This window comes from Mesoplodon mirus (genome assembly GCF_964341445.2).
Source record: "Mesoplodon mirus genome assembly, chromosome: 1".
Taxonomy (NCBI): Eukaryota; Metazoa; Chordata; class Mammalia; order Artiodactyla; family Ziphiidae; genus Mesoplodon; species Mesoplodon mirus.
Genome location: NC_138976.1, coordinates 70,272,844 through 70,288,926, shown reverse-complemented (window position 1 = coordinate 70,288,926; position 16,083 = coordinate 70,272,844). Strand labels below are relative to the sequence as shown.

General features: G+C 43.4%; 1 protein-coding gene across 4 annotated transcripts in view; it reads right to left on the bottom strand.

Annotated features, from left to right (window-relative positions):
- Positions 1–2,394: 2,394 nt before the first annotated feature.
- Positions 2,395–16,083, bottom strand: part of GLDC (glycine decarboxylase) — a 108,004-nt gene continuing 94,315 nt past the window's right edge. For 2 of the 4 annotated variants that reach the window (XM_082618117.1, XM_082618120.1), the window contains 3 exons: positions 14,117–14,212; positions 10,964–11,136; positions 8,524–9,144 (listed from right to left, as the gene is read on the bottom strand). In XM_082618117.1, the coding sequence (XP_082474243.1) occupies positions 8,890–9,144; positions 10,964–11,136; positions 14,117–14,212 (524 nt within the window). In that variant the 3' untranslated portion in view covers positions 8,524–8,889. The other 2 variants (XM_082618118.1, XM_082618119.1) reach the window with 2 other exon arrangements.

Here is a 16,083-nt window from a genome sequence, read left to right as displayed (position 1 = left end):
GAGAGTTACTCATCCTAAGTCACTGATGGTAGTCAGGAGCAGATTTAGAATTTAAGCTCAAGGCTGTGTTACTTTCCACTACTTTTTCTGCTTCACTATGTTGTTTGATTATTTACTCCAGTATTTTTGTATTACATCCTTTTGCTCTTTGAAAACCAGGTTTGGACACTATTTTAAAGAGCCAGTGTGTAACCTGACTGAATTTCATCTGAAAATGTCTGAGTGGTTGTTGCATGGCACCTGTTTCTTTTTAGAGACTCTTCTCGTTTTCATACTGTAAAAACCATGGGCTTCATTCCTAAATGCAACCAGTTTCTAGGAAATAATGAAGTTGCCTAAGTATGATACTGAGCCTGCTTAACTGGCTCCTTTCAGCCTCTTGTCCCCAAACTGCCTCTTGCTCAGGAACATTAGACCTCAGACTGACAGCACTGGTGTGAATGGCAGACGCTGTCCCAGGCTAAAGGCTGTCTTTCTGACAAAATGCAGAAATAGTGCTGACTCTCCTCTCTACCCCCCCACCCCCCACCCCCCAGCCAACATGGCTGGCACCACACACTATACTCATTCCTTTGCTATTCGCAAGTTTATGTAACAGCCTACCCAACTGTCTCCTTCCATGGAAAGTATTTTCTTCATTGTCTTTTGGAATGCATTGAAGCTGCTTCTCTTAACCAATAAAAACATCTATTTCTTCTATTTTGGGGAACTTTAATATTCCTATGCAGTTCACGTTGGATAAAATGTCTTGAATGCAAGCAAGTTATCTTTTTCCATTCTTTATGCCAGACTTTTAAGAAAGAATCTGTTTGTAATCTAATTGTACTTTGGCTGCTTCCTACTGCAGTGAGTAGCAATTTTGGATCAAGTTTCCAGTGGCAGCACTGTTGGGGGAAATTCTGCATTTTTTTAGGATGACTGATATCACTCCTGGTGCTGTTGGATTCCACCCTGTTTTCTGGGAATTTATAACTTCGGCTGTTACTTAAAGCACTTAAATCTTATGAATCTCACCAAGTTTTTTGTTTTATTTTTTTCAAATGATCTTCAGAAGCGCTTTTGTAGGAAATTGAAAATGTCATACCCCAAAGTCTACAAACGCTTTTACTAGTGCTTTTACAGTGCAATAGATCAAAATCACACTAAAATTATCTTGCATTGGTTCTGAAAACCCTAGACCTCTATAAGAGATCCAGACCCCCAGAGAGTCATGTAGGTCCATTTCAAAAAATAATTTGTAGTTGATTTTTTTCAACCTTCCATTGTCCATTGATTCTCTTGAATTCAGGAGAAATTATAGGCAATCTCCAACCTGCATTTCAGAACTTAATTTGTCAAAGAATGATGGCCATAATCTGTGACTTAATGTAGGTTGGAAATGAAATCTCTTCTATGAACTTGTACAAATATTTCCTGTAGGAACAGTGATACAGAGGAAAGAGGTAGATTTCCAGGTTAGCCTTCAAAAGCCTCTTAAAACCCTAATTGAGCAGCACTGCTTTTACGGAAAAGGTATCCAGTAACCCTTCCCAGTTCCAGGCACCAGAGACTGCCCCCTCCCCTAGATAGACTACATGTTCTAAAACAAACTTCAGGATGGGTGATCTGACGGCAGAGATTGTAGCTTCTTTAATATCAGGGACTTACTCCCCTTCCTGAGGAAGTTATATATATGAGAGCTGGGGAGAAGACATGGGAAAAGCTCCAGATGGAAATGTGTACGAAGGCTGGGAAGTTAGTTGGCAAGGTAAAGCTACAGCTAGGAGGCCCCCCGGAACAGGGCGGGCTAGGGGAGGGGGGAAGGGAGAGATCAAGTACTCAATGAAGCAAGCGATAAGAATTACATATGAACAGGAGAAGCAAGAAAGAGGAAAAAGAACATCATACACTCACCCGCACAGACCACACATCTTGGTTAGTCATACACAGCAGGGTCCCTGCCTGCTTCTGTGGCCAGTTATAAGCAGGCGGGTCCTCCAGGCCCTCAGGCTCCCTTCCTGGGAGGTTTCCACCAGCCCTGTCCTCAGGGCTTTGCTGCTCTCTGGACTCAGTTTTCAACTTCACAGACATCCTAACCCCGAGGTAGTCACCCCCCTGCCTCTTACTTCCTTACCTCTGGCCTCAGGTTTGGCTCCTGTATGGTTCCCTCAGTTCAGAACTCTTGCCGCCTAGCTGGTTTCTAAGAAAGACTTCCTTGTCCTTCCTCTTCTCTCAGCGTCCTCCCCTCCCACACGCATTTCCCTCCTAATCATGGGGTCCTCTCTCTACCCCTTTATTGAGAGGCCTTCCCACTCCACTGTGTCTGGTGCCCCCCTCCCAGCCTCTTTCTCATCCAGGGAACTTGGACCCTAGGTCTCTTTGTCCACTCGCCACCCCCCCTCCACCCAACACTGCTTCTCTCCTCTTCCTCCACCTTCTGTTTACTGCTGGCCTCCCTCTCAAGCTTGGGCTTCCTCCTGCCCTCCACCCTTTCCTTTTGTCAGACGCTGTGCTCTCAAGTCAACTTTTTAACCATCCCCCTTCCCCATTCTCTTGATTTCTCTCCTCTTCCTCATTTGAGGGAGTTCTCTCCTGCCTCCTTAATTGGGCCAATTGTTCATGCTCTTGACTCCCTTCTCTTCTTACCCTGGAGAACTTTCTCCCACCTCCCCTACCCCCCAACCTGGCTTTTCTTTCCCCCTAATATTTCTTTCATCTGCCGTGTCACTGAGCTAATGATGTTCTTTCCTCTTCCACATCTGAATCCTTCTCCCCATCCTACCACAGACCCCTACTACCTCCTCCCCCATTTCCTTCCTGTTCCTAACCTGCATCTTTTTCCCACTTTCAGTTCTCTTCCCTCCCTCCTTCCCCAATTACAAATCCTTCCCTCCCTTCCTGACCGAAGGACCGCCCCCACTCCCCAATACCTTTTCTCCTTTTCCCTCAAAGCCCTCCATCCTGAGCCGGGGTCCCTTTTTTCCTCTCTGGACCCTATTTTCATTCCCTATGATCTCGACTCTAGGCTCAAACCCCTCCTCCCCCTTCTTGACTCCAGAAAGATTCGGACACCTTTCTTCGACCCCAGCGTTTATTCCTCATCTTCTTTCTTCCTTCCCTATTTCCCAGGGATTCTTAAAACCCTTTACATATGAGATTGAAAATAACCAAATGCTAAATAAGATGGAGAATACAGATATTAAGGCCTTCGAATATGCTTCTCCCTCTTCCTGAACACCCCCTTCGCCCCTTCTCCACATCTAGTCATGGCTGGCTTCTTTTTGTTCAGATTTTAGCCTGAAAGTCACCTTGTAAGAGAATCATTCCCTGGTCACCTAATGTAAAGGATTCCCAAACGCCACCCACCCACAGACCATATTGGTTTTTGTTTTCTAAAGAACATTTAATACTGTGAAGTCTTGATGTGTTTGTCCATCTAGAATTGATGTCCCATGAAAGAGGGCTTAACTTTCTTGTTCATCTTGTATCTCTGTCATTTAGAATGGTGCCTGGTACATAATGGCTCAGTCAGTTTGCTGAATAAGTTAGTGATTTCTAGGTAACAGACACTATGCCAAGTGCTCACTCTATCTTGTTTAATCCTTACAATCAAGGCTGACTGAAGTAAGTACTTTTATTATTGCTATTTTATACCTTAAGTAACTGAAGTGCAGAAAGGATAAGTGAATTTGCCTGTGTTCTCAAAACAGTTGGTATATCTGAGAATTTAATCCAGATCCGTATGAAGTCACAGCTCATGTTCCTCCCACTTTCTCTGGTGGTCCAGAGGAAAAGGGCCGTTAGGAATGGAAAGGGAAAGAAGATGGATCTGAATGCAAGGTAAGTCAAACTGGAGTCAGGACTCCTGTGCTGGGACAGGGAGTGCAGGATGTATAGAATAGGACACTAGATCCTAAGTGAAGATGAGGATAATAACAGGAGCTAACATTTAGGAGCATTTATTACTTTGTGCCACAGGTTCCAAACAATATATCGAATTCTTTCTCACCTAAGAGTGGTAATGTCATCTTACAGATAAGGAGACTGAGGCTCAGGGATGCTAATTAACTTCTCTGAGGCCATACAGGTACGATACAGGGGAGCTGGGATACCACCCCAGGCAGGCTGACTACAAAGCAAGTACTCTGGTTGCTATCCTGCACTACACCCAGCAGGAAAATAAACAGACTTACGATCTTATGCTCTGTGTTGGGCACCGACTCCTGCTTCCTGGATTCTTATCTTCTGGACATTCTGGAATGACCTCAGCTGATGTAACACTCCTGCCTTACCTCCTACTGCTCTCCACAGAGGAGGTGAGGTGATTGATGATGAACCCACGTTACTCCACTAGCACTGGGGAAGCCCCCCCGCTTTTATCTCCCCCCCCTTCACCTGGGATCAGCACAGGGCAGCAATTCTGGATTAGCGTATCTGCTCTACAGACTCAAGCTTTTTTCTTGAGTGGAGTGTCCCCGGGCTTAGATTGCCGAAGCATGGGGGTAAAAATGGAGAAGCAAGCCCTTCCAGCTAGAGATCTAAAACCACAGTCTCCAATTGGCTTCTTATTGATAATAAAGCTGATTTGTTTTCCAAATGGCAGGAGCAAGCCTAGCAGGCCAGACAGGCGGAAGCACAGGTGGCATCGGCTCTAGGACAGTCTGCTCCGGTCATAGAGGGATTTTCCTCTCAAAATGGTAAGATTTGCATAAAAGATGCAAGGTTGACTAAGTCCAGCCTCTTCCTCATCACTACCTGCCTCCCCAGACCCATCCCTTAAAGGCTTAGAGTTCTGGAACTGTCTCTGAAATGTGAACAAAGAAAGCTGAGAGGCAACAAAACCTGGGACTTGTTAGAAATGCAAATTCTCTGGCCCTACCCCAGGGGTATTGAATCAGAAATGCGTCAGGGCTCAGCATTCTGTTGTCTATAAGCCCTTCTGGTGATATAGACACACTAAGGTTTGAAAACCACTGCCCTAGGTAACATCCCTAACCCTGGCTGATGTCTGAGCCAAACGTTCTGTCCCCGAGCCCTGCAAACCTCTCAAAGTGCTAACATCTCAACTTCCAAACTGCTTGTCCCAGACGGCTTCTTGCACCCAAAACTGGCACCTACCTCCTTTATTTGGATGAAAGGCACCAGTTTGGTCATTGGAAAACACGTTCCCTATATGTATCTAGAGGGTTCATGGTTTTTTTTTTTAATTATTATTATTTATTTATTTTTGGCTGTGTTGGGTCTTCATTGCTGCACGTGGGCTTTCTCTAGTTGCAGCGAGTGGGGACTACTCTTTGTTGCAGTGCGCGGGCTTCCCACTGCGGTGGCTTCTCTTGTTGCGCTGGCTTTTCTTGTTGCGCCGCACGGGCTTCCCAGTGCGGTGGCTTCTCTTGTTGCGCCGCACGGGCTCTCGGTGTGTGGGCTCAGTAGTTGTGGCTCGCGGGCTCTAGAGCGCAGGCTCAGTAGTTGTGGCGCACGGGCTTAGTTGCTCCATGGCACGTGGGATCTTCCCGGACCAGGGCTCAAACCCGTGTCCCCTGCATTGGCAGGTGGATTCTTAACCACTGCGCCACCAGAGAAATCCTTCATGGGGTTTTCAGACTGAGCTGGGGCCCTTCCCCTCTATGACACACAGCTGCAAGGTGAGGGTTGTTCCAGGAGTGGCCTGTGGCCTGTCCCAGGGCTGTGAGAAGGCCAAGGGGGATGCCCAATTCACAGGATGTATGTGTGTCTACATCAGACTCCTCATCTTCAAAAGTGCTCAAAAGGTATATTCTCCATAACATTTTGTAGGTACTTAATGCCCCTGAATTGAATAATTTAAAATGGTTAAAATGGTAAATTTTATCACAAGGTGGGGGTGAGGGGGAACTACACAAAGCCTGTCCAGAGGTGTGTCTCCCAGGCCTGGCATTTTGTACTTAGCTTTAATAGAACCCTCACAGCATGCACTGGGAATACTGGTTTCCATGGCAGTGTCCCTCTTTGAGATCAAGGATCATTCCTTCATTCATTCAATTTATATTTGTTTGTTGAACACATACGATGTGGAAGACCCCTGCTCAGCACTGGGAATCCAATGATGAATGAGATATGGTCCCTGCTCTCAGAAAACTTAGTCTAATGAGGCAGGCAGAAACCAAGTAAACAGAAGAATTACTAACTGTGCAAAGAGTGTAGGATAACAAACTGAGTGCCAAGCTAGAAAATAAGAGAGAGAGCCCATTTCATGGAGACGTGCAGAAGACCTCCTGAAGAGATGCTGGAACATGAAGAACAAACGGGAGCCAGCAAAGCAAAGGTGACGGGGACAAGTGCTCCAGGTGGAGGATACCATGCAGGCAAAGACCCAGAGCAGGGAAAGATGGCACAAGCCTCAGGTGAACGCATGAGCGACTTAATAGTGAAGACAGACAGTTTACTTCAACTCTCTTAATCACTTGCTTTTGCCCCTAACATATTTCAGGGCAAGCAGTGGATGACCAGCTGTGGAAACAACTTGGGCACTCGACCACTAACACTTTACAGTCTGATAAGAAAGAAAAGAATTGCTGTTCATTCTGATGGTTTGCTTACACATGCTTGTCCTTCCTCAGAAGGGGCTACTCCATTCCCTGATGGTCAGTCTGTGTTGAGAGCCTGGTTTCCAGCTCAGGAAGGGCAGAGTCTCCAGGTGTGTGGTGACCATGGCAGTGTGGTACCCAGTTTACACTGGTAGGAACTGGAGTTGTTCAGCCTGGGTTCAAATTCTGGCTGTTCTTTCTCATCAGCTTTGTGACCTTGGGCATCTCTCCATACCTTCCCCCTCATGTAAAAGTGGAATGTTGTGAGGCTCCAATGAAATAATAAACACTTAGAATAGTACCTGAGAAGTACTCAACAGATATTAATCATCATTTAATTATTATGTAAAAAAGGAACCATGGATCCCATCACTTTGCTACTGCTTAGTTAGGCTGAAATGAACAGTTATACAAACTTTTAAGTGTGAGAATGAGTAGACCGCTTGCAGAGCATTCAATAGAGCACGCAGACCTTTCGTCCAGGTCACTATCATAATAGCTTGAATAATGGTTGGTTGAGTAACAAACAAGGAACCAAGTAGTCAGGGTTAGAGCAGATGCTCATTAACTTCTGGGGAAGAACATATGAAGCATTTGCTATTTCTAAGGAAAAGTTATTTGTGGCAGGCGTGCTAGTTGCCTACCTGAAACTCATTCTTCTCCTTTTCTTCAATTAACAAACTTCTGGTTTTCTTTGGGGCAGTAACATGCCCAGGTAAAAGACCTTCTCATACTCCCTTGCAGCTAGGAGTGGCAATTTGAACCAAGCCTGGCCAGTTAAAAGTAAGCAGAAGCTACTGGGTGGAACCTCTGGGAAAGCATTTCAAAAGCAGCTGACTTGGATGGAATCTGCCTTTTGTTTTTCCTCCTTTTTCCTGCCTAGAATAGGTATGTGATGCCCGGGTATGCAGTAGCCATCTTAAGACCGTGAGGATGAAGACTATATGCAAAGGAGGCAGAACAGGAAGACTGAAGACTACCCCTTGGCTTATTACCTCTGGACTAACTGTTAAATGAGAAAAAAATGAACTGCTAATTTAATTAACCTGCTGTGGTTGGTTGTTTTTCAGTTATATGCAGCCAAACACAATTCTAGCAGAAAGGGCTAAAGTGGCATTCACTGCTAACCGAGACATACAAACTGTTTCTTTAGCCAAAGACACAACTAATAATGTAATGATTCTACTGGGTTGGGTATTCTCATTACCCTTCAAACTCCTTTGAAACTAGGGTACATGGGAGTTAACATTGGAAAGTGGACCAAGAAGGCATTCTTCAAATTGCAGTGCTTTTATTAGAATATTATTAATTGCAGTTTTTTAAAAACTACACACATGGAAAAAGGAGAACACTCAGAAATACTATTACAGATTAGGCAAATTAGTAGGAGGAAAAAGATTTCTTCAGTGTATACAAAATGTAAACATTTGCCCTGGGATTTCCCACAGATGGCACAGTCCACAAGGACTTATTTGGAATAAAAATATGTCTATCGGATCTTCAGTATAGTCTCTATACTGCAAACTTGCTACATTGAAGTTAAAGTTACTAGCACACCCCGAATTTTCTATGCAAAAAACTAAGTGGTCCCAATCAAGGCAACTGAACATCAACTGCTACATGTGAAAGCAGAGGCACCAAAGCAAATCAATCTTCCAACAATGGGCTTCCACTCACTATGCTAATTGTATTTACATTTACCTTGAGAGAGATTACAAAAATATACACAGTATATAAAACCCCTACTTGAGTCTGTGGTGGAAAGTGAAACATTTCTTTATCAGGCGCTCCAAAGCCATTAAATCAGTCACTTGAACTTAGGGAGAGAAGACTAAGAAGAGGCCCTCTTCTGTTCAGAAAATGGGGACTCGTAAACATCCATGGGTGGGCAGGTACAAACCAGGTGCTGATCTCCATAGATGTCATCAATCCGGGCAATGGTTGGCCAGAATTTGTTTTCTGGTTTCACGAAGGGCTGCAAGGGACAAAAGATGGAAATCTTCCGGGATATTCTGAGAGGTTTCTCTTGGTGGGGAAGAGGAAACTGCAATGATATTCCCACGGCCTGAGGTACCATTAGCCCAACAAGTACTCAAGAAGTATAAAAAGCTAAAATCCAACCTCCTTCATTACTGTCCATCCGAATCCCCCTGTCCCTACTCTGCCGAGCATACCACAGAGCACCTTCACCTAAGAATCAAAGGGGAGAAAGACTGCATTTGGGCCCATCTCTCTGTTGGATGATGGTAGAAAACATCGATCCACTTGACAGGGACTCCTGTTTGGTCTTCCTGCACTGTGCACCCTGAGGATTCCCAGGCCCCTGGTTGGCATTCTGACTCTGACCTCAGAGCTCTGAAAGCCAATTCCTGTGTTCTGCATTGTTCTGCAAAGGTGTCCTACGTGTGGTCACTATGGTGAGTAGACAGCAAGAGTGGGAGCCCTTCAGCGCAGGTGATGGCCCCTCATACACACATGAACGTGGACCAGCTGGCACATCCAGTTTCAGAGGAGAACTTACGAGTGGGAATGCTGCCACCTCTCTGGAATACGGCCGATCCCAGTGGGAGGACGTGACGCAGGTCAACGAGTGTGGAGACATCTGAGACAGAGACATTGATGGGAAGAGGGGTCAGAGCAGAACACTGCCTTTTCCTTCCACACGTCACATCAACCAGTGAGGTGATGGAAGCCCATGGACGGAGGGTGGTGCTTTTGTTTCAGTTTGGGGGGAAGGAAATTTTGGTAGGAAAATTTTTACTGTGAAATATTTCAAATATCAGAAAGTTATAGTAATAAAATAAGCACCCAACACAAATCAACATTTTTGTCATATTTCTTAACGTTTTAAAACAAGAAACATTACAGATACAGTTGAAGCTGCCTGCATATCCCCTTCCATCTTATTGCTGGCCCTCCCCAGCGATAACCACTATCTTGAATTTGGTTGCACAATTCTCATCATGTTTTTATACTATTACTGCATATATTAATAAACTGCATAGAGCCTAGTTTGGTAGCCTAGTTCTAAACCTTATATCATCCTGTGAGTATTATCCTCCACTTGCTTTTGTATCTCAGTACTGTATTCTTTAGATGTCTATTGCTATTTTTTAAAAAAACTGCCTAAACCCTGAAAGAATCCAGAGAAAAGAGAAATAATAATGAGAGCAAATCATATTATATTCCTCCACTACCCTGTCAAACTCACACTGAGCACAGTGCTGGCCTTCTCCCACCAGCCACTGGCCCCAGCACTCCACCTTCAGCTGGGCAGCTCTGGAACTTGTCTGAGCTCCCCTGAACATCTCATACTCCTCTGGCTTGAAGCCATAACAACAGAACCACAGCCTTCGAGGTATTCTCAGTTCATGATCCCTCAGCTTAATAATGTCTGGACCTAATACAGAACTTAGAGGTCTGACCAGATATAAAAGGAACATATCTTGGAAGAGGCGAAGTAATGCCTAACAATTTTGTTTCCAGTGTAGGCCATAAACATGGTAAAACATTCAGGCCAAGTACCAATCTGCTTGTTCTAAGAGATAACTACTCCAATAAAAGAATATATTTATCCAGAGTTTATAAGGTAAATAATCTCAGTAGAGGGCTTCCCTGGTGGCGCAGTGGTTGGGAGTCCACCTGCCGATGCAGGGGACACGGGTTCGTGCCCCGGTCTGGGAGGATCCCACGTGCCGCGGAGCGGCTGGGCCCGTGAGCCATGGCTGCTGAGCCTGCGCGTCCGGAGCCTGTGCTCCGCAACGGGAGAGGCCACAACAGTGAGAGGCCCGCGTACCGCAAAAAAAAAAAAAAAAATAATAATAATAATAATAATCTCAGTAGAGTGCATCAAACAGAGACACAGAACGATAAGACTTCTCCAACTATATAGGGTCCTTCAGCCTCTGCTCCCTCCTTTGGAAGCCAACTGGGTCCTTGTGGGGTAAATAGCTCCCGCAACCACCAAACGCATACATAAAGTTAAAACATATCAGAAATAACCACATTTGGGGTTTCCCTGAAGGTCCAGTGGTTAAGACTTTGCCTTCCAATGCAGGTGTTGTGGGTTCCATCCCTGGACAGGGAGCTAAGATCCCACATGCCTCGTGGCCAAAAAACGGAAACATAAAACAGAAGCAATATTATAACAAATTCAATAAACACTTTAAAAATGGTCCACATCAAAAAAATCTTAAAAGAAAAAGAAAAGAAATAACCACATTATACTTGAGTAACGACTGTTGTGTTGATTCAAGAAGATTTAAACTTCCAGGTAATGAACGTATGGTCTGCTCAGAAGAATGGCATTATTCTAGGCAAGAATATCATCTTCCTGTAAGACTTCAGAGGTTGCCAGCACACCATCCAGACACTGTTTTCTACTCTGGGATATTTTAGATAAAGTACCAGTGCCTACGTACCTTCAGTGGATTGACCCTAGGGTCAATGCGGCCCTCCTCAATGTCGGCGATTTCCTGCCGAATGCTGATCATGGCATCGCAGAACCTATCCAGCTCTGCCTTGTCTTCCGACTCAGTGGGCTCAATCATGAGAGTGCCTGCCACTGGCCAGGACATGGTAGGGGCATGAAATCCTGCAAAGGAGATGGGGGAACTTGTGTCACTAATTTTGACCTCTCCAGTTGTGAAGAAGAGACCCTCCCCATCTTATAGTTTATCCCAAGGAAAATAATCTGATAAGTTTGCTACCATATATATCTAGGGATTCATTTTAGCACTATTTATGGAAGAAAAGCTTAGGAAATAACCTAACATCCAACAATAGAGGATTGGTTAGGCAAATTTTACTGGGCTTCCATACAATAAATATGCAACCATTCTTAGTATTTAAATGTATATTTGTTAATATTTTTGCATGTTTACCCAACTTAAGTGAAAAAGGCAAGCTACCTAATGATATTGTCTCATTTCTATTTTTAAAATGGCAAAGTATTTATATATATACACATATATGTGTGTATGTGTATATATATACATACACTTTAAATATGTATGTATATTTTATGAGGGAAGCTGCTTTGAAGAATAAATACTAAAATTCTAACAGGGTTATTGCCAGAAAATGAGACTAGGGTTTTTATTTCACTTTGTGTTTTAGAATCTTTTTATAATGTTCATGTATTACTTTCAGTTAAGAGAAATTAAAATATTATAGCCTATCAAAAGTTAAATAATGAGGTAACAAGCATTAAGGAGCCTGGGGTGAGCGTTACTGTCCCTATTTTACAGATGAGGAAACTGAGGCTTGCCCAGGATGTAGAAAGTCTTTGCCTTTACACTGAATACAGGCTGAAGGTATTTCTATGTTTCCAAAAGCTTTCACATGTTAAGATGAATCGACAAGACACATGGTCAAGAGAGATTTCCTGGACAAAAGCCAAAAACAACTTTTTCCCAATTCTTACACTTTTTCCTATGAAACTTTAAAAGATTAAGAACAGCTCCCAGGTTGATATTTCTGTCAACTAAGTTGGCCCTGGAGGGCAATGGTTCCCAATTCTGGTGTGCATCATTACTTGGAGTGCTTTATAGCGTCATGCCTGCATTCTTTAAGGGATTGTCTTCTCAACATTTTATTATAAAATTGTTCAAATATACCGATAAGTTGAAAGGACTGTAGAGTGAACACCCATACACCTTCTACCTAGAATCTACAATGATGCTCTGTTTGCTTTATCACATATCTAGTCATCTATGCCTATCACATATCTAAGGCATCCATCTTAGTTTTGATGCATTTCCAAGCATGTTGCAGTCATCAGTACACTTCCCCCTTAAACACTTCAGCGTGCATATTAGCTAGAATTCAATATCTGAATTCAATATCTGTCCCCGTATTTTTGTGATAGTTTACTTATTGTGAAATACACAAATCTTTAAGTGTACAATTTAATGAATTTTGACAAATGCCTACAACTGTGTCACCCAAATCAGAAAGGGATTTCTTTTTTAAACAACAAGCTGATCTCATTACCCATTAAGTCTGACCTCAATTCCATGTGTGAGCAAATTCAGCCCGGTATTTTCTGCTGTAGTGGTTCCCATATCTGGAACCATCTGAGTTGTCATGGAAACATGGATTCCTGGATTTTAACCCTGATTCAGGAAATCCAAGGTATAAGCCTTTAAAAACTCATATCAGAATCAGGTTAAGTTTGGAAATCTCTGCCGTGTGGCAGCATGCGCCACACTCACCTGATAGGACTCATCCATAGAGTGCTTGTAAACACAGATTACTAGGCCTCACCCCTAGTGTAATCAGTAATTCTGATTCAGTAGGTGATTTAGACCCAGAATCTGTGCTGTCATTTTCACTGCTGTTTTTTTTACTTAGCCGTTGATTCATTCTCTCACTTATTAAGCACAATTGTTCTGAGTGCCAGGCACCTGGACAATTCTGGGCTTAGGGCAAGCACAGCCATCACTCTATCAAACATCAAAATATCAAGGTTGTAGATAGAGCAGAACTTGGAAATACTGGGCAGTAACTTCAAATACCACTTCCCTCCTACCTCCATCCCCCACCTCGCTCCCTGCAAATGCTGCTGCAGTCAGATGCGGGATACAGACCACACATCGCAGAAGGGAAGCCTTAACCTGAATCAGCCATCACTCAGCCATTGCCTGGGAAGTTAAGTCGGGTCATAGGAGCAGCCAACAGGAGATTTTGAGGTAATTGCTAATTTCATTAATGAAAACTGTCTCTGGTTTTCCCATTTATTACCAGTGTAACTCTACATAATAAGATCATTCATTCACGAGAGAAATGAGTCACACACGTGGGACTCCCGTTATGATACGGTAGTAAAACTATTAAATTATTAAAGTTTTTACATTCCTTATTAAAAGAAGTCATTCAAATCATCTTAAAATTCAGATAGGACTCCACATCCATCAAAAGGCAAAGTTCTCCCCAACTTAGCCTTCCTGAGAATTGAAGGTTCTGTGATACTATTAATAATGTCACTAAGAAAATGTATTTTAATAACGGCTGTGCTGAGTGAACATCCACTAACAACACACAGGTAAAAGACTTCACAGAAAATCACATCATCTCTGTGGAAACAAGGTGCACCTATTCCTTCATCTCTATGAGCAGCTAAAACAGCTACGCCATGATAGAGGTGGCTATAAAACTCAAATGCCACTCATCTTTCTAACACTCCTACAGGATGCCTGCTTCACTTCCTTCACTTTCATGGACCTCTCTGTTTACCAGGAGTAGGATAGGTGGAAGGATTTACCAGAAACATGGGCAGAGAGCAGCGATCATTTTCTCTGGGATTTTTAACTTTGTTAACTATAAAGTCTTCTTTACCTGGCTGCTGATGGATTCAAAATGTGTGATTTAATATCTTTTGAAGGACGGTACCAATGGAGTCATGGGGAAAGTTTTTTCTCTATCCACAGCCCCCAGATCCCCATTTAGCCTGTGGATCAGTTTACTATGGTACCTGCACATTCAGTCTGTGGTCCATAGCCAGCATGGGCAGCTACGTGAATGTCAAAAACCCAAGTTCCCCTACAAGGGGTCACTCGCGGGAGACCACTCACCATAATCCTGAAGCCTCTTGGCCACATCGACGGCCTCAATATTTGCAGACTTTTTGAAGGGTCTGGTATCCAAAATAAACTCATGAGCCACATAACCTGTTGAGGAAAATTATTTCAGCTCAAGATTAACATCAGCTTGTTGTTTTACCCAAGCAAATGAACAAATAAACCAGCTTTTTAATGCATATCGTTGAGGTCTAAGAAACCATGGGCATTTGGTAAGTTTATAGTTGACAACAAAGATTTCATCTGCTCTTATTACATATAAAAATTGTTAACATGTTGGGCCAATATGTCCAGTCCTCAGTGCTCAACACACCCATGAGCCAGGAGGCTGGTGGGAGGTTGAACAGGAGCTGGAAGACTTGCTGAGGTCCCAGGGGATGAGACCATTTCTACTCAAAGGACCTAAAATCTACTTGCAACAGTTAAACATGTCATCATGGGCCTGATCCTTTTATATAAAATATTTCTAGAGTTAAAGGTACATTGACACCCTTTTCAACAACATTGCTCCCAACATCAAATAACGGTTTCTTCTGTGTGTGTGTGTGTAAATACATACTAAACAAATATCCATAAGACACAGAATTTTATTTGATTCTTCAAAGGGGCTTTTGAGGTTTTGGTTTCAGGCTTCAGGCTGAGAATTAGAAATAAGGGCTGTCAAACAGCACACCACAAGTGGCAAGGAGCTGATGAGGCCGAAGTCTTGTGGGGGTCAGTTCACTTTGTTCTAATTTGTAAACCAATTGCCTCTCTAGCCTCAGGCTGCCATCTCCCCAGCATGACTTGTTGATCACCCATTCAACATCTAGAATAAACCACGGAGTAAGTCAGCATTTTCTTAAATAGAACAACATTCCCGGGAGCTTCCCAAATTCCATGGCCCACACAACTGATGAATTTCCTTCAAAGAAAGTATCTACTCAGGTGAAAATAATGAACTCCTTCTTAACCCGCTATCCTGACCCTCAGCAAACAGTGAATCTACTTACAGATACTTGGAGCAGACATAACTCCTCAAGCCTGAGAAGAAAAGCTCCAGTCATTAACAGCCCCTGAAGATCTAGTATGTGTACTGCTCTGCTTCTTGTGTGATGAACACATGTGAAGGGATTGGCTTTGTTTGAAAACAAAAGTAGGAGAACCTGAGACTTTGAATATACTGTCACTGCATATTTTTAAAACAAGCTTTCTAACTGTGATGAGGATTCAATTGTAAGGAGTGTGGTTCAAAAGTAGAAAGGTGTATTCAGAGGTAGATAAACTTAGACCCAAAAAAAGTGCCTAAAAGAAATGACCAGCTGGAATGTTCAGGGGGAAAATCATGACATTATTTAAATCCTCATCAACTATTAATTTCAGGAATGCTAAATGCCCAACGACACTACCCCATTTGGGGAGCCCAACCTCAAGCTTCGACCTTTCTTTTCTGAGGCTCTGGCAGCCATCCCAACACCATGACAATGACTCGAAGAAGGCGGCTAATGGAGCTCACTGCTCTGAAGAACACTCAGCCATCAGGAGGGGAGGAGGAGACGGACACACGGTGGGGAGGAGTCTCTCTTGCTGGCGGGCAGACAGCACAGTCTTTCAAGCAGAGGTTCAGTAATAGCTGAAAGGCCGCATCAAGCCAAGCCAAGCCCAGCCCAGTGCTGCTAAAGCAAGACTTCATCTGCAGAGGCCCCGCCACAGCCAAGTGGTTTGGGAAGAGCTCCATTTTCAAAATGAGGTTCAGATGTTATTTTCTAAGTCCATATTCTAATACATTCAAATGGAAACTGTAGTGGGATTTCAGCATCTCTCTCTCTCTCTCTCTCTCTACTTGAGGCTGAAAAGGGGTGAAATTTAAACTTGGTTGTTCTTGGAGGCCAGATCACAAGATGTTCATCTTTGTTTGCAGTTTTTAAGGAGAAAAAATATACAAATATATGGCATATGGTGAGTCAGAGTAATCTGAAGTA